The following is a 21,612-nucleotide window of genomic DNA, read 5'->3' on the forward strand; positions in this document are numbered from 1 at the left end:
TCGGTGAAGTAGCTGGATATAAAATTAACTCAAACAAATCAATGGCCTTTCTCTACACAAAGAATAAACAGGCTGAGAAAGAAATTAGGGAAACAACATCCTTCTCAATAGTCACAAATAATATAAAATATCTTGGCGTGACTCTAACTAAGGAAGTGAAAGATCTGTATAATAAAAACTTCAAGTCTCTGAAGAAAGAAATTATAGAAGATCCCAGAAGATGGAAAGATCTCCCATGCTCATGGATTGGCAGGATCAACATGGTAAAAATGGCTATCTTGCCAAAAGCAATCTACAGATTCAATGCAATCCCCATCAAAATTCCAAATCAATTCTTCAAAGAATTAGAAAGTGCAATCTGCAAATTCATCTGGAATAACAAAAAACCTAGGATAGCAAAAACTCTTCTCAAGGATAAAAGAACCTCTGGTGGAATCACCATGCCGGACCTAAAGCTTTACTACAGAGCAATTGTGATAAAAACTGCATGGTACTGGTATAGTGACAGACAAATAGACCAATGGAATAGAATTGAAGACCCAGAAATGAACCCACACACCTACGGTCACTTGATCTTCGACAAGGGAGCTAAAAACATCCAGTAGAAGAAAGACAGCATTTTCAATAAATGGTGCTGGCACAACTGGTTGTTAACATGTAGAAGAATGCGAATTGATCCATTCCTATATCCTTGTACTAAGGTCAAGTCTAAGTGGATCAAGGAACTTCACATAAAACCAGAGACACTGAAACTTATAGAGGAGAAAGTGGGGAAAAGCCTTGAAGATATGGGCACAGGGGAAAAATTCTTGAATAGAACAGTAATGGCTTGTGCTGTAAGATCGAGAATTGACAAGTGGGACCTCATGAAACTGCAAAGCTTCTGCAAGGCTAAAGACACCATCAATAAGACAAAAAACCACCAACAGATTGGGAAAGGATCTTCACCTATCCTAAATCAGATAAGGGACTAATATCCAATATATATAAAGAACTCAAGAAGGTGGACTCCAGAAAGTCAAATAACCCCATTAAAAAATGGGGCTCAGAACTGAACAAAGAATTCTCACCTGAGGAATACCGAATGGCAGAGAAGCACCTGAAAAAATGTTCAACATCCTTAATCATCAGGAAAATGCAAATCAAAACAACCCTGAGATTCCACCTCACACCAGTCAGAATGGCTAAGATCAAAAATTCAGGTGACAGCAGATGCTGGCGAGTATGTGGAGAAAGAGGAACACTCCTCCATTGCTGGTGGGATTGCAAGCTTGTACAACCACTCTGGAAATCAGTCTGGCGGTTCCTCAGAAAATTGGACATAGTACTACCGGAGGATCCAGCAATACCTTTCCTGGGCATATATCCAGAAGATGTCCCAACCGGTAAAAAGGACACATGCTCCACTATGTTCATAGCAGCCCTATTTATAATAGCCAGAAGCTGGAAAGAACCCAGATGTCCCTCAACAGAGGAATGGATACAGAAATTATGGTACATTTACACAACGGAGTACTACTCAGCTATTAAAAAGAATGAATTTATGAAATTTCTAGCCAAATGGATGGACCTGGAGGGCATCATCTTGAGTGAAGTAACACAATCACAAAAGAACTCACACAATATGTATTCACTGATAAGTGGATATTAGCCCAAAACTTAGGATACCCAAGATATAAGATACAATTTACTAAACGCCTGAAACTCAAGAAGAATGAAGACCAAAGTGTGGTCACTGTGCCCCTTCTTAGAATTGGGAACAAAACACCCAGGGAAGGAGTTACAGAGACAAAGTTCGTAGCTGTGATGAAAGGATGGACCATTTAGAGACTGCCGTATCCAGGGGTCCTTCCCATAAGCAGCTTCTAAACGCTGACACCATTGCATACACTAGCAAGATTTTGCTGAAAGGACCCAAATATAGCTGTCTCTTGTGAGACGATGCCGGGGCCTAGCAAACACAGGAGTGGATGTTCACAGTCAGCTATTGGATGTATCACAGGGCTCCCAATGGAGAAGCTAGAGAAAGTACCCAAGGAGCTAAAGGGATCTGCAACCCTATTGTTGGAACAACATGATGTACTAACCAGAACCCCAGAGCTCTTGTCTCTAGCTGCATATGTATCGAAAGATGGCCTAGTCGGCCATCATTGGAATGAGAGGCCCATTGGACTTGCAAACTTTATATGCCCCAATATAGGGGAATGCCAGGGCCAAAAGAATGGGAATGGGTGGGTAGGGAAGTGGGGGGTGCTATGGGGGACTTTTGGGATAGCATTGGAAATGCAACTGAGGAAAATATGTAATAAAAATATTAAAAATTAAAAAAAATCATCTCTTTGAATGCTGAAAAAGCCTTTATCATACCCCAACACCCCTTCATATCAAAACTCTTGGAGAGATCAGTAATCCATAGCACATTACTAAATATAATAAAAGCAATATACAGCAAACCAACAGCCAATAGCAAATTAAATGGAGAGAAACTTGAAGCAATCCCACTAAAATTAGGGACAGACAAGGGGGCCCAATCTTCCCCTATCTATTAACTATAGTACTTAAAGTTCTAGCTACAGCAATTAACAAAAGGAGCTCCAGGGGATACAAATTATAAAGGAAGAATTCAAGGTATCAATATTTGCAGATGATATGATAATATACTTAAGTGGCCCCCAAAATTCTATGACTAAACTACTACACTTGATAAATTTCAGAAAAGTTGCTGAATATAAAATTAACTCAACCAAATCAGTTGCCTTCTTTTATACAAATGATAAACAGGCTGAGAAAGAAATTAGGGAAACAAGATCCTTCACAATAGCCACAAATAGTACAAAATCTCTTGGTGTAACTCTAACTAAGCAAGTGAAAGATCTATATGACAATAGCTTCAAGTCTCTCAAGAAAGGAACTGAAGAAGACCTCAGAAGATGGAAAGATCTCCCAGGCACATGAATCAGTAGGATTAATATAGTGAAAATGGCCATCTTACCAAAAGCAATTTACAGATTCAATGCAATCCCCATCAAAATTCCAGCACAACTCTTCACAGACATGGTAAAAGCAATTCTCAACTTCATATGGAAAAACAAAAAGCCAGAATAGCCAAAACAACTCTGAACAGTAAAAGAACTTCTGGTGGAATCACCATCCCTGAACTCCAGCTGTACTACAGAGCAATAGAGATAAACAAAACAAAACAAAACAACAACAACAGCAATAACAACAACAAAACAAAACCTCATGGTCTTGGTATAGAGACAAACAGGTTGATCAATGGAATAGAATCAAAGACCCAAAAATAAACCCACACACCTATGGACACTTGACCTTTGACAAAGAAGCCAAAACTATATAGTGGGAGAAAAGAAACAAACAAAAAAGCATCTTTAACAAATGGTGCTGGTCTAACTGGCAGTTGGTAGGAAGAAGAATGCAAATTGATCCATATTTATAATCCGGCACAAAGTTCAAATCCAGATAGATCAAGAAACTCAACACAAGCCGGGCGTGGTGGCGCACGCCTTTAATCCCAGCACTCGGGAGGCAGAGGCAGGCGAATTTCTGAGTTTGAGGCCAGCCTGGTCTACAAAGTGAGTGCCAGGACAGCCAGGGCTATACAGAGAAACCCTGTCTCGAAAAACCAAAAAAAAAAAAAAAAAGAAACTCAACACAAAACCAGATACACTGAATCTAATTGAAGAGAAAGTGGGAAATTACCTTAAATGCATTGGCACAGAGGAAAATTTCATGAACAGAACATCAGTGGCTTAGGTTCTAAGACTAACAATTGATAAACGGGATCTCTTGAAACTGAAAATTTTCTGTAAGGCAAAGAACACTCTCAGTAGGACAAAATGGCAACCTATGGATTGGGAGAAGATCTTCACTAACCTTATATCTGATAGAGGGCTAATATCCAACATATATTAAGAACTCAAGTAGTTAGACTCCAAAAATCCAAATAACCCAATTTAAAAATGAAGTATAGAGCTAAACAGAGAATTCTCAACAAAGGAGTTATGAATAGCTGAGAAGTACTTAAAGAAATGTTCAACATCCTTAGTCATCAGGGAAATGCAGATCAATCTACCCTGAGATTCCACCTTACACCAACCAGAAAGGCTAAGATCAAAATCTCAAGTGACAGCACATGCTGGCGGGAATGTGGAGAAAGAACATTTCTCCATTGCTGGTGGGATTGCACACTGGTACAACCACTCTGAAGTCAATCTGGTGGGTTGATTATGCCACTCCTGGGATGGGGTATGGGTGGAGGAACCTCTAGAAATTCTCAGAGACCTGGAATGTGAGAGGCTCCCAGGACTCATTGGGGATGACCTTAGCCGAACAGTTGGGGAGATGGAACCTGAAGATACCACCTCCAGTAGGTAGACAGGGTCCCTAGTAGAGAGATAGGGTCATGAACCCACATCCAAGATTTTGACCCAGAATTGTACCTGTCTGAAAGAAATGTAGGGACAAAAATGGAGCAGGCACTGAAGGAAAGGCTGTCCAGTTACCAGCCAAACTTGGGATCCATCTCATAGGTGGGCACCAAAGCCTGACACTATTACTAATGCTATGTTGTGCTTGCAGACAGGAGCCTAGCATGGCTGTCCTCTGAGATGCTCTTACCAGCACCTGACCATACAGATGCAGATGTTTACAGCCAACCATTGGACTGAGGTCAGAGACCCCTGTGGAAGAGTTGGGGAAGAATTGAAGGAACTGACAGGGATGGCAACCACATAGGAAGATCAAAAGTGTCAACTAATATGGACCCCTGGGAACTCCCAGAGACTAAGCCACCAACCAAAGAGCATACACAGGCTGGTCTAAGGCCCTGAGAAGATATGTAATAGAGGACTACCTTGTCTGACTTCAGTGGGAGGGGATGTGCCTAATACTGTAGATGCCCATGGGAAGGGGGATCCCAGCTGGGGGTAGAATACCCTCTCAGAGGCAAATAGGAGCAGGAGGGGGTAAGAAACTCTGGAAGGGGACACCAGGGAGACAACATTTGGGATATAAATAAATAAAATAATTAAGTAAAGTAAATAAGTAAATAAATAAACTAAAATGGAAGAAAATGCAAGAGATTTATCCTGTAACTTCAGGGTAAATGAAGATTTTTGAATTACAATTCAAAAATTCAAAAGCCATAGTAATGATTAATATATTCAACTACAAAAAAATAAGATACATGTGGAAGAAATACCTTCCACAGGATCAAAACTGATGAACTGGTTAAAAAAAAATCTTTCCTTTCAAAAAATGAATTACTGATGACTCTTGGTTATATATAAAAAAAAAGGTGGTCAAAACTCACTTATAATAAAAATGACCAAATTAAAATATATGTCAGTGCAAACTTTACTTAGTAGGAAATGTTCAGAATGTTAACTGGGAATTTTGCTGGTAACCATCTTGGAGAAATAGACTTTCTCTTACAGGGTAAATATATATTTTTTAAAAAAGAAAGAAATTCATCAACATCTGCCAAAGTTAAAATTATATATAATGTTTGGCCAACTATTTCAGGAAATTAATTTTACATTACACAAGACATGCATGGATAGTCTCCACTGGAATATTATTTGCAATAGCAAAATATTGGAGATGACTTAACTCTATTAATAGGACATCAGATACAACATGTCTCCTTTACAAATGAAAGCTTATGCATTGACATAGAACAATTCCAGGGGAATAGAAGATAAAGTAAATGTATTTGGTTACTACAGAGGGAGAGTCTGAGGCAGAGGAAGAACAGCATGGAAAGAGAATTTAACTGTTCATTTTTCATGTATGTTCTCTGTTTTGGATGATACAGGGGATTGAACCTTTTATGCTCACCACTGAGCTATATCCCCAGCCCTCTTTTTACTTCTTATCTGGAGACAGGATATTACTAAATTACCAAGGGTAGTCTTGAACTCATTTTGTAAAGGCAGGGCTTGAATTTATGTTCTTCCTGCAAAACTGGGATGATAGACCTGCAACATTAGGCACAAATATTGATATTTTTAATTTCTGAAATATACAAATGTATTATCTATTCAAACCTTAATTTATCCAAGCAATTAGCCATGGAGTCTGTTCAAAACACATGTGGTTTCTACCAGCATCAACCCCAGTAAGTGCAAGTCTTCCTGATGGAAGCCTGATGAGCTCTCATCAGTAATGACCTAGCATACAGTTATCACCAAAGGGATAATTCCTATTCCTTTAGGTCCTGCTTCTGAATTTGAAGGAACAGCCCAAAGCAACTCTTACATGGGAAACCGAATACAGGGTAGACCACCATCTGCCCATGTTTTCCAAGATGGATGTCATAATTATTATATGACATTCAGGAAATAATTTGTACAATTTGTAGCCTTGGCTGGTTTCTGCTTCTATAATGCTTTTCTTTTGTAATATTGCATATTTCTTTAAAAATGAAGGAAAAGAGCCTATTTTTTGAGTTCTGGGTGACAAACAGACGACAAGTATCCAGACAGCCTTCAATGCCATCATGCATACTGTGTTCATGGTCTGTCTGTTCATCTGAAACAATACTATAGATATTTGTGAAAAGACACTTTAGAAAAAAATCTCACACCATGGCTAAGTTTTAAAGTCATAAAAATTCTTTTGTGATATTTGCTAAAATTGAATCTATACACACTCCATGCCCCAGTAATTTTCACAAGGAGAAGTATGAGCAAGACAAGGCACATACAAAGGAATCCTTAGAGAGGGACCCATAATCCAAGCAGGGCAGTACTCACACATACTCCAAGACAGAAGAACAGGTACATTTGTCAAGTGTACGACCATGAGACACTACACTGTGATGAGAAATGAGACCTAAGATCCTCACTTAGAACGCTGGGCTAATGAAGACAGACAGAAGATTGGAACAAGCATATTGATGTTATTTATATGTTCTAATAGCAGGAACTGACCTTCAGCTTTGAAAGTGACAAGAGTGGTTGGAAGATACTGTTAAAGATGGTGTGGGTGACAACATGGACCACTAACCTACAACACCAGTCAGTACAGAGCCATCGAATAATCTGTTTAATATCCAACTTTCTGTGTTGTGCATTTAGAAAGTTTTTAAAAATGATTCCAAGCCAGAACAAGCCATAGGTGAGTTTCATATAAGTCATGGGCTTAACCTCGGAAGAAATGTTCTTCCTGTCTGTGCTAAGACACTGATTAACTTGAAGACAGGGGCCTGGTAGGGGAGAATGCTCTCTGACAGTGTGCCTGAGGAACTGAGCAGAGATCTGGGTTTAGTTTGACAGGGATGAGGAGCTTCCTAGTCCCCCAAAGTAAGAAGCAAGAGGAAGCAGCTGAGTGAGGAGCCTGTACCTGCAGCCACGAATGAGGAGACTGTACCTGCAGCCACGAATGAGGAAACTGTACCTGAGGCCACGAGTGAGGAGACCGTACCTGCAGCCACGAGTGAGGAGACTGTACCTGCAGCCATGTGTCAGGCACAGAAACCCCACATGACTGAGATCCCCACTGAAGCTAATTTTCTAGATAATCAAAACTTCTCTCATTATAAAACTCCTTCATTTAAAATGAAATTATTTTAATGGGATCCTTCTAAATTGTATTTCACACATTCCTGACTTTTTGAAGATGTGCTAATGGAATTTAACCTTTGTAACAAATGACAGCAATAACAATAAGTACCATCTCATGCCAGGTGCTACTCAAAATGCTCTCTCTAACACATTTGTCCATCTTGTTCGTCACAGAATTCTTATGAATTGGGTTCTGTGATTATTCCCACTTTAAAGGTGAGGTGCAGGATGATTACATAAAGGTCACTTACAATTATCACAGAATTAATAGGAATAGCAGTGCCTGTCTCCATAGTTTTCTTTCTCTTATATGTGGGCACTTGGTGATGGGTACTTTCATATGTATCACATACATGTGGCAGCAGAGCCCACTGTCAGATTGTTTGAGTGTTCTCCATCTTATTTGTTGAGACTGGGACTCTCCCTGGCCTGGAGCTCACTAATTGAACTAAGCTGACCAGCCACGAAGCTTCCTGTCACTATCCACCACCACCACCACCTCCTCCACCACCACTTCTACCACCACCCACCACTACCACCACTATGGCTGTACTAGGATGTCAAATGCCACCATACCTGGCTTAAAACCAAGCAAGCAAGCATAGATTCTTTTGGATCAGACCCAAGTACTCATGTTTGTATGGTAAATGCCTTAAAATGTGTCTCCTGCTCCTGAGACCTTATCTTCTGCTGGCCTAGAAGTTTTGGTTCCAGAGGTAGGACATGGTCCTGCCAGGAACCACAACAAAGATCCCACTGAACTGGAAGCTCAGACTTCCTACCTGGCCACTTTGGGCTTCTGATGTCCTTCAGTGAAGAGGCTAAGAAAGGAATAACAGTGTTAGGAGGGATGATTGATCCATATTACCAAGGGGAAATTGGATTGCTTTTCTACAAAGGAGATAAGAAAGATTATGTCTGGAGTCCAGGATATCCTTTAGGGTGTGTCTTAGTTAGGACTTTACTGTTGTGAAGAGACACCATGACCAAGGCAACTCTTACAAAGAACATTTCACTGGGGCTGACTTACAGGATTAATGGTTCAGTCCATTATCATCAAGGCAGGAAGTATGGCAGTGTCCAGGCAGGCATAGCACTGGAGGAGTTTAGAGTTCTATATTTTGTTCCAAAGGCAAACAGGAGAAGACTAGCTTCCAGGCAGTTAGGAGGAAGGCCACTGATAACCCACCCCCCACAGTGACACACTTCCTCCAACAAGGCCACACCTCCTAATAGTGCCACTTCCTGGGTCAAACATATTCAAACCACCAACATTCCACACCCTGGCCCTCAAAGGCTTGTTCAAACACATGAATCTATGGGGTGGGGCAGGGCTGGCACATATCTAGTCATAGAATAATGCAAAATACATTTAGTCCAACTTCAAAAGTCCCCATAGTCTATAGCAATCTTAACACTGTTAAAAGTCCAAAGTTCAAAGTCTTTTCTGAGATTCATGCAATCTCTTTACAGTAATCCTCTATAAAATCAAAACAAAAAGGCAGATCACATACCTCCAACATCACAGGGTGTACATTACCACTTCAAACCTTCATAGTGAGGAAATACTGGACCAAAGCAAGACCAAAAATTAGCTGGGCAAACTCCAAACTCTGCATCTCGATGTCTGATGTCCAACTTCTTTCAACTTAGTTGGCTGCAATACAATTCCTTCTCTCGGGCTGGTTCCACTCCCTGTTAGCAGCTTTCCTCAGCAGGTATCCCATGGCTCTGGCACATCTAACATCTCAGGGTTGCCAAAGCAACCTCAACTTCACAGCTTCTTGTTTCAATGTCTGAGATGCACTCATGATCATGCACTTGGGCTCTTCCAAAGGGCTTGGGTCATAACTCCAGCTCTGCTCTCTGTAGCACTCTGGACTATGGTTGACTCCACTACAGTGCTGCTGCTATTCTTGGTGGTCATCCCATGGTACTGGCATCAAGACCAATATACTGGGGTCTTCCACCACAACTAGGTTTCACCAATAGCCTCTCATAGGCTCTCTTCATAATGCCAAGCCTCAGTTTATTTTCATGACCCCTTTCACAACAACTGAGGCTGCACATTCACCAGTGTACTTCCCTGGCCTCTCACAGTGCCAAGCTTCAGCTGCTCTCCATGACCCCTTCATGCCTTCAAACCAGTACCACCTGGGTGACCCTTACACATTACCAACTCCAGCTGCAGCACAAGGCACAACCCTGGCTATCTCTGGAACACAGCTTCTCTGTGCTCTTAGAAAACACTTCCCAGAAGATTTCACCTCGGTGATACTGGTCTCTTTTTAATCATCGTTAAGTTTTTAGTGAGAGCTAAATAGCATCAATTGTCCCAATAGTCCCTTCTATTTTTGTCTATAAAGCCAGGGACACATGGCCAAAGCTACTGAGTTTTGCTGCTTACTGGAGCTGGAACACAGTCCTCTTGTTCTATTACACTATCATCAGCTTTCTGTTTTCCAACTCCTTCACTGCATAAGCTTGGCTGTCATGGAACTTGCTCTGTAGACAGACATTGAACTCAGAGGTCTATGGCTCTGTCTCCTGAATGCTGGGTTAAAGGCATGTATCACCACACCTGGACCTAAGCTTTTCTCTTCTTGGAACTTGTTCGGTGCCAGGCTAGCCTTGAACTCAGGGATCTATTTGCCTCTGTCTCCTTGGATGAAAGGCATGTGATGAAAGGCATGTATACACTACCATGCTTGGATCTGATCTTTTCATGGTCACTATTCCTCCAGATGCAGATCAAAAGTCTGTGTCCTCCATTCTGGATTGCAGTTCATTCCAGAGTCAAAGTACAAATGAAAACAATAATCAGGTAATAATGCTTAACATGACATAACTATTCCTTGTTCAACTGCAAACACATAAACAATAAGCTTAGCTGGGAGGGATCTTGCCCTGAAGTCACCACTTTCTTAATATGTTTCTCTCTTGAACACAGAATTCAGCTCCATTTCACTTCCTGGTGGCCCTTCACTACTTAAGTGATACATTTTTGTATTTTTTTTCTTTTTAAGCTTGCTATGCTTTATTAGAATGCCCTTCATAAGAGTGAGCCACATGCTTTGTCTGTTTAGCTTAGCCTCTGGTCGACTCTTCAGATACAGGCAAAGGCAGCAACATTCTTCACCAAAACATCATAAGAATAATATCCAGAGTTCAAATCACCCTCAGCACCAATGTTTTCCATATTCCATATTCCTCCTGGTACCAACCTCTGTCTTAGTTAGGACTTTATTTCTGTGAAGAGACACTATGTCCAAGGCAACTCTTATAAAGGATATTTTACTAGGACTGGCTTATAGGTACAGAGGTTCAGTCCATTATCATGGCAGAAAACATGGCAGCATCCAGTCAGACATGGAACTAGAGGAACTGAGAGTTCTGTATCTTGTTCTAAGGGCAAACAGAAGACTGGCTTCTAAGCAGCTAGAAGGAAGTTCTCTCAAAGCCCACCCCCACAGTGACACACTTCCTTCAACAAGGTCACACCTCCTAATAGTGCCACTCCCTGGGCCAACCATATTTAATTGCCACAGCGTGTTTTTTGGTTAAAGTCAATAGGAAACTACAAGGGCTTAATCCTGGAAAGATGAAAAAGGGCACAGACCCACCAGGAATCAAGGTATGGTACACTCTGCCAGGAAAAGAACCAAGACCTGCTCGCTGAAGGTGGGGAAATACAGAATGGGTAGTAGCAGAAACTAGTTATTAATACCATCTAAGGATGTCACCAGTAGCAGAAATAAGAATTATAATTGACTTAAGTATTTCTGTCTTATATTGGTAAGTATATGTTTGTACAAATATTTGTGTTTTCTTCCCTTAACTTCTTTATCATGTAATGTAACATCAATTAAGAGAATATTAGTAGTTATCATAGCTGAGTTTTAGATACTCAAAGGATGTTCCTTAAGGGACATTGCCACCCATTTTAAAATGTATAATGTGTTTACAGTTGTACAAGTAATACTTATATCATGTTAGACATAACTATGACCTGGTTGTTTTCATTCATAAATGAAAATATAACATAAGGAGATATGGTTGTACATCACGTTGACAAAGCGTTAATTTGTAATGACTATTCTTGGTTGTCAACTTGACTTTATCTGGAATTAACTAAACACCAACTGGCTGGGAACCCCTGTGATGATTTTATTTCTTAATTAAATAATTTTAAGTAGGAAGACCAACATTTAATCCAGATCTTTTGAGGTGGAAAGATACACATTTAGTCTGGACCACCCTTTGTCCTGGCAACCTATATAAAGAACATGGAAGAAAGAAGCTTGTTCTTTTGTCTTCTTGTTCTTGCTAGCAAGTGTAGACTGGAGACCAGCTGAGATTTCCAATGTTATTGACTGCACAATTACTACTCTATTCTTGGACCTTTCATTAGTAGACAACCTTTGTTGGATTAACTGGAGAACAGACTGTAAGCCATTTTTAAAATTTTTCTGTGTGTGTATGTGTATTTGCTTATATATACATTTATATAAACATATATGTATATATATGTATGTATGTATATACACATAAATATGTACATATATGATGAGTGTCAATGCACTCATGTTAGGAAAATACCCAAACAAAGGAGTCATCCTGAAATTAACAGAAAACATTCTCTGAGGGTGGTATAGAGCCAGGGTTGGTATCAGGATAGTCAGCCTGAGTGGAAATCTAGAGACCTTTGACTAATACAGCTTCATTCTCCCATGTCAATGGATCGACCAGAACTCTGGCTGTGTCTTTAGAAAACATTTGAGTTCTTATCTCTTTCCTTTCCTATTTCCTTTCTCCTCGCACCATTCTTTGTTCAGTGTCTCGTGGGAGAAATTAGGACTTTTGCAATCTAGACACAGACTTTGCCTCTGAGCATCATCCTCAACCATGTCATCAACATTGTACTGTCAAGCTGTTACCAATACCCTTGCAAAAATAAGCTAATGGAAATCTAGTTTTCCTCTCTTTAAGCTCTCAACCTTTTTAGGTCTCTCTACTTGACAAAGACATCCCATGGAGTTGGATCAACTTCTTTATCAGTTTAAGGAACCCCTCTGGGTTATTCACATTTCCATACTTGGTGGGTTGCTTTCTCTTAACAGGAAGCCTCTGATGTTCATGATATTAACACAAACACTCCTCTGCTGGGGGCCATCTAGCCTGCGGCACCTCTCCAGAAAATTCTCACAGATAAGCACCAAGCCATGCAGAGTCTGTTCTGTCAGATTTAAAGACCCGATGTCTGCAGAGAAGAAGGAACGACTGTTCTTACCCAGTTTTCAAGCTGACCAAGGCATCCTCTACACCCCTCTGGTTGAATTTGGTCATGTACTGGTGCATATAGGGGTAGTTGTTACGAATATTCCTTTCTGTACTTCCATTAGGTACTGTCCCAAATCGGAAAGGCGGAGAATAGTCATGAGGTCTCTGGAACTGGAGGGGGAAGTTAGGGGAGGAAAAGGTGAAAGGAAGAGAGAGAAGCAACCAGTGAGCATTCATTCGCACAGTGGCACAACATGTAGCAGTTGAACAGCAAGAGAGATTTGCTCAGGCTCTTTGTGCTCAACCACATCTTCCATGGGTCTGGGATCTCTAAGGTGGCAAAACAGCATTTAGCTTGTGGTTTTGTTTCCATTTTCTATTCTGTGCCCCAGAAGCAAGAACAGGGCTTGGTCAATGAATATTTGCTGGGGATAGCTGTCTTGTGCCATTTAAGAGACTAGCACCATGCTAGGCACATAGTTGGCACGGAGATATTCTAAAAGAGTTAAGGGTCTACTTTACCCAAAGTCACTTATCTGCTTTGTGACCGTCTTTCCTTTTGTGATTACTATCAATCATACCTTGCTCTCAGCTCCAGAAAAATGGTCATACGCTATGATTCATTCATCCTCCATTCAGTCATTTCCACAGGCAGTATTTATTTATAGAGTCCTAGCAGTTGCCTGCTACCATGCCTGGCTCATGGCAGACCCAGGGTAAGTTTATGATCCAGAGACCCCACTGATTACTTCCTGGGTACTCGGGTTTCATGGAAGTTTTCTATGCTCCATGATTCTTTCTTGACTAACTGACTGATACTACCTGCTAATAGGGTGTGTGTGTGTGTGTGTGTGTGTGTGTGTGTGTGTGTGTGTGTGTGCGTGTGTGTTGTGTGCCTGCAAGTGCAGGGCAGACATAAATCTTACATATCATTCCTCAAGACAAAACCTACCTTGTGTTTTTGTGTTTGGACACAGTTTCTTTTACTGAACCTGGAACTTTCCAAACAGTGTAGGGTTGGAGTTCTGGGAGATGAGAGACATGCAAGGCATTTGGCTACCTGAGACATCACTCCAGTCCCATGTTCCCAGCCTTAAAACATTGTATTAGGCTAACTTGAACTTTACACAATAACAGGTTTTGTTAGAGCATTTAATTATGTACAAAATGTACTTAGATCAAGTTTTAGAGCATTTGATCAAATTAAAGTCAGTTGCTATAACCTGCATTCTAAAAATACAATTGTCCCTAGAGATAGCACAGGCAGGGGCCATGAAACTTAACTGAGAATCTGTCCCTCTCAACTAGGGACCATTTCACACCATCCCGTCTCCTGTCTTTCTTTCAAACCTGCAGTAGGGACCATACCAGCAGTTCCCTTATAGAGTTATTATGAAAACTGAAGACTAGGACATTCACCAAACAGCAGCAGTCAAGATAGCATTAGAAACGAATACTTTAGTGTCTCTGTTCATTGTGGGCAAAGTCAATAGCGCAAGCTGTATTTTTCTTTTTCTTTTTTTAATTGGATATTTTCTTCATTTACATTTCAAATGCTATCCCAAAAGTCCCCTATACCCCCCCCCCCGCTCCCCTACCCACTCACTCCCACTTCTTGGCCCTGGCTTTCTGCTGTACTGGAGCATATAAAGTTTGCTAGACCAAGGGTCCTCTCTTCCCAGTGATGGCCAATTAGGCCATCTTCTGCTACATATGCAGCTAGAGACACGAGTTCTGGGGGTACTGGTTAGTTCATATTGTTGTTCTACCTATAGGGTTGCAGATCACTTTAGCTCCTTGGGTACTTTCTCTAGCTCTTCCATTGGGGGCCCTGTGATCTATCCAATAGCTGACTGTGAGCATCCACTTCTGTGTTTGCTAGGCCCCGGCATAGCCTCACAAGAGACAGCTATATCAGGGTCCTTTCAGCAAAATCTTGCTGGCATATGCAATAGTGTATTCATTTGGTAGCTGATTATGGGATGGACCTCAGGTGGGGCAGTCTCTGGGTGGTCCATCCTTTCGTCTTAGCTCTAAATTTTGTCTCTGCAACTCCTTCCACGGATATTTTATGTATTTTTCTACAGACTGTGAATTATGAAACTAGAGAGTACTAATCACGATAACCCATGTTTTGTCAGCTTAGTTATTTTGTAATGAATGACATTTGCCCAGGAGATAACACTGTGCCCCAAACTTCTAAAGGTATTGGTCCTGTGACCTCACAACAGCTCGGTATGAGATTAATCTTACAACATCATTTTGTATATAAAGGAACTGAGGCTTCAATTACATGACCTGTGTAAAATGTAGGCATTGTGATGCACATCCATATCATAGATTCAGGCTGAGGCAGGAGGGTCACAAGTTCAAGGCTAACCTAGGCCACACATCAAAGCATTGTCTCAAAAGTAAATGAAATATTGATGAGGACCTGGAGATTCTGAAAGGGTAAAAAAATTCCCAGCAAACCAGTGTCAACCCTAGGACCACAGTCCACAGGGTCTCTTCACCTGGCAAGTCTGCCTGCTTTACACAAAACAAGGAACATCCAGATAGAGTATCCAAGTTTCCTACAGACAGAGGCCAAACAGAGGTGCTAGGTGCTAGGCTTGCTTCCAGAACTCCCACTTCTTTTTACTGTTAATTAAAACTTCTTTATGAAAATATTTTTTCCTAAATGAGACATGCTGCAACAGGATTGGCAGCAGTAACTGGATCTGGGATAGGGGAGCATCCATTGTCTCATTTAAAGTTTCCTGCCTAGATGCAGTTTGCACTGTGTGTGTGCTTACATCTCTCTCTCTCTCTCTCTCTCTCTCTATATATATATATATATATATATATATACATACACATATGTATATATATATATAAAATGTATGCGTATATTACATATGTATATGTATGTGCATGTATTATATGTGTTTGTGTATGTATGTGCAAAGATGTATATGTATATATGCATGTGTGCATATATATATATGTGTTCATTCACATACATATATGTATGTAAATGCATGTATTGATATTGAATACATATATGCACATGTATGCATAAAGGCATATGGGTATGTGTATGTGAGAGAGAGAGAGAGAGAGAGAGAGAGAGAGAGAGAGAGAGAGAGAGAGAGAGAGAGAGAGAGAACACAGCATACGGCTCTGTGGTCTCACTCTGACACACAGCAACCTTTCTCATTGCCAGAAGAGAAAACACAGCTAAGGCTGCCTTGTAGAGCAGCCGCAGGTGCTGGGGGAATGGACTCGCATCGCTACTCATAAATCTAGTTGCTGTAACTGCCACCTCCAATCCCAGAGACGTGGAGCGATGGAATATTGGACGAAAAGCCTTCCGTTTCATTCCTCAACCGTTACGGAGATGCAGCATTAAGATAAGCTTTCCTTGGCTTTGCACAGAAAGACAAATCCTAAGTCTCTGCAAGGTCCCATAGCCTCGGACATCAACAACAGCCCAACATCCTCACTACATCTAAGATTGTCATACTTTTAAACAATTCACCATGCACTTTTCCTTGTCACCTGTACACACACACACACACACACACACACACACACACACACACACTTTTCTATATGTAACACACTCTGATGGCACAGTGCTCTATTTTTATGGATTTCAAAGAACATTCATGTATTTTAAAATTGAAATAGAATGTATAAAACATTTTAAATGTATCCTTCACTGGCATTAAACATACTTTGTGTAACTATCACTACCATTCATCCATGTGTTTCAAAGATTCCAAACCTTTCCATACCTGTTGTGGCTCACTAGAGAGTCATGAACCCCAGCCTGAAAAGTTAGTTACTCGAATGGCTTCTCTTTCTCAACTAGATCTATACTGTAGATGGCTCATGTTTCCTGCTGGAATGGTTCTGGTGAGACTTCCCCCCAGCCAGGCAGGCACCCATTCATGCAGAGAGCAATAGTTGTGGCTTCAATGGGTGTAGGGCCGGTGATGCAGAGCCTCTCATGTCAGTAGGACCACAGAGCAGCGACATCATGAAAGCTCCTCCCAGCTCCTTGAGGCTCTTCATCTCTCACTTGGGAGCTGGGTTGTTTAGAGCAGTCCGTAAAGCCCACTGAGCCTGATTCTCTTATCTATACACTATGCATAGCTTTGGGAAATAGTCATAACATGCTTGAAATGGCATGTAACTCCATGGCTTCATACACATCATATTTCATGTTCCACAGTGCTCACATGCGTGTTGTTCTTGCTGACTGTCATCACGCAGCTTAGCTTTAGCCAGACTCTTTCCAGTGTGGAAAACACGGAATCTTTTCCTAATTATCTTTCATTTCTATCCAGTCTGAGGACAGGTCTGAAAGTCATCTAAGTGACTAAGCTATAGAGTACACTTATGATGGAGGATACAGACACAAAGCTAAGAAATACAATGTGCAAAATAAATTCAGCAATTAACCAGGACATTTCTTCATACTGTATGCTTATGAAGTCTAAGCTGTAGATTAGAAAAAATGTGTCTCCCATGACTGTAAATCAACAATACCTAGTAACTGTGTGTACTTGTTAATCATGTGTGTCCAGGCATACATGTATGTGTGTTAATCATGTGTGTCCAGGCATACATGTATGTGCAGTGCATGTTGAGGTTAGAGGGAATGTTCAGTGTGGTCAGTGTGATTCTCAGGGGCCATCCACCTTTTTAAAGACAGAATCTCCACTAGCCTGGAATTCTCCAAGCAGGCCAGGCTGGACGGGCCAGTGAGTGGCAAAGACCAACACTGGAATAGTTAGCTTGTATCACTGTGCCTGGCCTGTTTGGCACAGGTTCTAAGAATAGAGCTCAGATCTTAGTGCACTTCGAGACAAGCCCTTTAAAGGCTCAGCTATCTCTGCAGCACTTGCTCCTCGATGAGAAACTAACATGTTGTGGTCTTCATGGGAGGACAATTCATTCAGGGACCTATCCCTACTTAGACTGTGGCCTCCCTCCCCTGCCAAAGCACCACGACCCTGAGAAGGAACATGCAGCTCCCCTGCCTGGGGAACCCCAAACCCCTGCATGGGTGGTTTCAAGAGTCTGAATCCATACAATAACTTCCAAGGCTCCAGAAGTGAAAGTTTAAACAGGGCAGTAAGGATGACAATAACAATGACAACAAGAAGAAACAGGGAGGAGCAAGAGCAGGAAGGAGAGGGCAGTGGAAGGAAGTGGGAAGGAGGAAATAGCACAAGTGTGATAAGATTATCCCTAATCCTGGAATCCACCTTGCCAAGCAGAATTAGCATATTCTTTTGTTTGTAAATTGAGCCCTGAGGATACTGAGATATGGGAAGCCTAATGACCAACAGAGACCAAGTTTCACATTTGAACTCAGGTCTGTTTGATCCCAAATAAGATGATCTTCCTTGAAGAGATGAATTCTCTGTCAGTGTCATTCCCAGTATTTTGGAAAGGGTCCTCACTAAAATTCCAGATTTCCTGTATAGTCTCTGGAAGCTTCCTTCACAAATTCACCTACCTGTTACCTAAGCCCAGGTTCATCTAAGCATACCATGGGCCCCAAACATGTCTTTCACAGCAAGCACTGGTTGAAGAAAAAACTCTCAAACCAGAGGGTCACTCAAGTATTCATGATTAGAACAACGAAGCAGAACCACCCCTGTGAGCCATATTAAAACAAATTGATTCAGTGCCGATTAACATTTTGCAAACTTTCCTAAAGAAGCTGCCCTGAATCTTCTAGGAACATTTAGATTATTTACTCAGAAATTTTCTGTTTATCGAACTGCATCAAACATTTAATTAAAAGAGCTATCAGTTTGCATTTGATGCTCTGAGTATGGGAGCTGAGCAGGGTCCCAAGGGGTTATAGCATCTGCTACCAGGTAAATTCTGAACCAGAAAAGGTCAGGCATGTGATTGGTGCTTAAAATTAATTTTCTTATAAGTGGCCATATTATCTAGACTCCAAACTATAATGCAAGAGATTTCTTTCTCTTTGTCTTTGAAAATAGGAATAAAAGTCCTGGACGGTTTGGTAGCTTAGGTGTCTGCTGCACAAACTTGAGGACCTGAGTCTGGATTCCCAGCACCCATGAAAGAGTTGGAGATGGCAGCATTCCGCTATAACCATAGGACTGGGGGAGCAAAGAGGAGATAGAAACAAGGGGACCCAAGGGGCTTGCTGGTCAGTCAGTCTATTCCAAAAGTAAGCTCCTGCTTTAGTAAGAGGTTCTGTTTCAAAACCATTATGTGGAGATTGACTGAGAAAGACAATTGGCATTGACCTCTGACCTCCACTACACTCACAGGAACATGAGAGAAAGCAAAACTGCCTTTCCACTGATTTTGTGGAAGAGCCTCCCATTCAGAGTAGAGTTCCCCGAGTCACTTCCTCTAGGAGTTGCATCTTTGACCCTTCATATAATAGAGTCATTGGAAGGTACTTTGTGCCTATAGAAGACTTCAAAGGGCATAAAGTTGTCGTAGTTTTCATCAACTTGGATTAAACAAACCTAGGAAGAGGAATGTGAGAGGCATTTTCCTACTTGCTAATCCATGAAGCAGGGTCCAGTTCACCCTGAGCAGGTGGTTTTGTAACTAAGAAAGGGAAGTAAGCCTGAGCCTAGAAGCAAACCATTAAGAAGCAGCCCTCCATGGTCTCTGCTTCAGTTCTTGCCTCCAGGTTCCTGCCTTTCCTTGGTGATGGATGAACACCTTCTTCTCTATGTTGTTTTTGGTCATTGTTTTGCCATGATAACAGAAAGCTAATTAGTACAGCACAGCTCCAGCATCTTTTACTTTTCTCCAAACTGTGAATCCCAGATTCACAGAGAAGAACCAGCAAGCAGTGAGGTCACATGGTGTGACTAGTCACTGCAGAAAGGAGACAGAGATCTAACTTTTCTGCCTCTAGGTGCAATGCTTCAGTGGCCTGGGGATGGCACTTGTTTCAGATGGGGTTCTCCCACCCAAACCATGAGTCAAAACTTCAGATGAAAGTGACTTAATGATGACAGACTTCAATGCAGACCAATCAGGGAAAGGGGGTAAAACAGGGACAGGAAGCTGGCCAAAGTTCTGTCCAATGGTCTCTGTTTGCTTCTGTGGCTAGCTCTGAAGAATCCACATGCCTCCATCTGTCCATCTGAAGAGCATGTGGACCTGGGCTTTTCTACTGCTCATGTTGTCTAGAGGTGACCTGTGACCTCAACTCTACCACTGCAGTGATGGAGACCTTTTCTACGATCAATGCATGCAAAGAGCCAGCAAATGTGGGGGGGGGGGCGGGGAGGCACAGATCTAGAAAGATTCCTATGGGCTCAAGTGAAGAGTCCACATGTCTAACACAGCATGTATGAATTTACGCATTCAGCCAACACTGTGATATCAAACACCTCCTAGGTGCTATGATGCTATAAACAAAATTTCTTCCAGAGCCTGGAAGTGCAAGACTCTAATTCCAACTACTCAAGAGATTGAAACAGAAGGATTTCAACTTCAAAACATATCTGGTCTACAGGAGTTCACAGCCAGTCTGCGCCATGTAGTGAGCTCCAGTCTCAAAACAGAAGCTGAAAGGAAGGCTGAAGATATAGCTCAGTGGCAGTTTGTAAGTTATCCTTGGTTCATTCTGACTACTGGGAAGAGAGAGAAAGAAAGAGAGAGGTGGGGGAGAGGGAGAGCAAGACAGAGACAGAGACAGAGACAGAGACAGAGACAGAGACAGAGACAGAGACAGAGGGCAGGCACAAACTGGCCAATTCTGAGCTCCTCCTTCCTGAGGTAACTTTAGTCTTATCAACTTAACCCTTTAAGATCCTTCCCTGCCCAAGACTTCCCTTGTCTCTGATGTTTCCTTGTGCACTGTTTATTTATTCCTAGTAAAACCTCTGGATTCTCCAGGGCTCTGGCTCAGTCTGTCACATTCACCCCAGTAGCCTGGAAAGATCTCTGTGAAGGCTTGACATTTTCTCTCCAACCTGAAGTTCAAGGAAGAGCAGCCACAAGAAGATAGCATAAAATGGCCCCCATACAGGACCTGGGAAGCCCAAACACACCACCTGGGGATGAAGTTGGAAATGTGGGAATGGTGGAGGGAGTTTTGGTGAACAAAATGGAGGGAATGTGTGGGAGGAGGCTAGAATGGAAAGACATCTACTCCAGCTCTGGGGGTAGCTTTCTGGGCCTCTGAGAGAGGCCAGGCGCTCCCCTTTGTGAAGGTGACTCCATCTTTGACCTCTCCTGTCTCTCCATTTCTAGGACACCATGTACCTCTTTCGCCAAGACTGTATGCTGTGGATAAGCTGCAGAGGCTTTTCACGAGCTGATTTTCTACTCAGCAGTTTGTAGATGAATGCCGAATGGGTAGATGCAGACTTGTGTCAACAAGATGCGACAGGGAGGTTTTATAAAGAGACAAATTATCCCCACACACGAGACAGAACATCTCTGCTGTGCTGCAGGCTCAGCACTGCTGAGTTTAGCAAGTCAAGATCTGTTTCCTGAGCTAAAATTTCAATAGGAGAATGAAGCCACTTTACATCGCTTCATCCTCTGTGAGGATTTCTGAATAGTCACTCAAACCCCACAGTTCTCTCTGGGATTCAGTGCAGAGTGGGGAGAGCAGGTGCTATGGTGCCAGCTTACTGAGGCTGGGTGTGCTGAAGAGCATCTAAGAAGAAACACTGAGTGATAGAAACCTCCGTGCTTGTTCCAGAAAGTTGGAAGTGTAGCTGACTAGGCTGACTTG

At 41.8% G+C, this 21,612-nt stretch overlaps 1 protein-coding gene across 1 annotated transcript in view; it reads right to left on the reverse strand.

Moving 5' to 3' along the window:
- The window catches only part of Grin2a (glutamate ionotropic receptor NMDA type subunit 2A), a 434,479-nt gene that overhangs the window by 67,195 nt on the left and 345,672 nt on the right, over positions 1 to 21,612 (reverse strand). The window contains exon 11 of the mRNA XM_021184964.3: positions 12,877 to 13,037. Within this exon, the coding sequence (XP_021040623.1) occupies positions 12,877 to 13,037 (161 nt within the window). The remainder of the gene's footprint in view (positions 1 to 12,876; positions 13,038 to 21,612) is intronic.

Source organism: Mus caroli, unplaced genomic scaffold, assembly GCF_978045245.1.
Source record: "Mus caroli unplaced genomic scaffold, Mus_caroli_1 scaffold_17, whole genome shotgun sequence".
Classification (NCBI taxonomy): domain Eukaryota; kingdom Metazoa; phylum Chordata; class Mammalia; order Rodentia; family Muridae; genus Mus; species Mus caroli.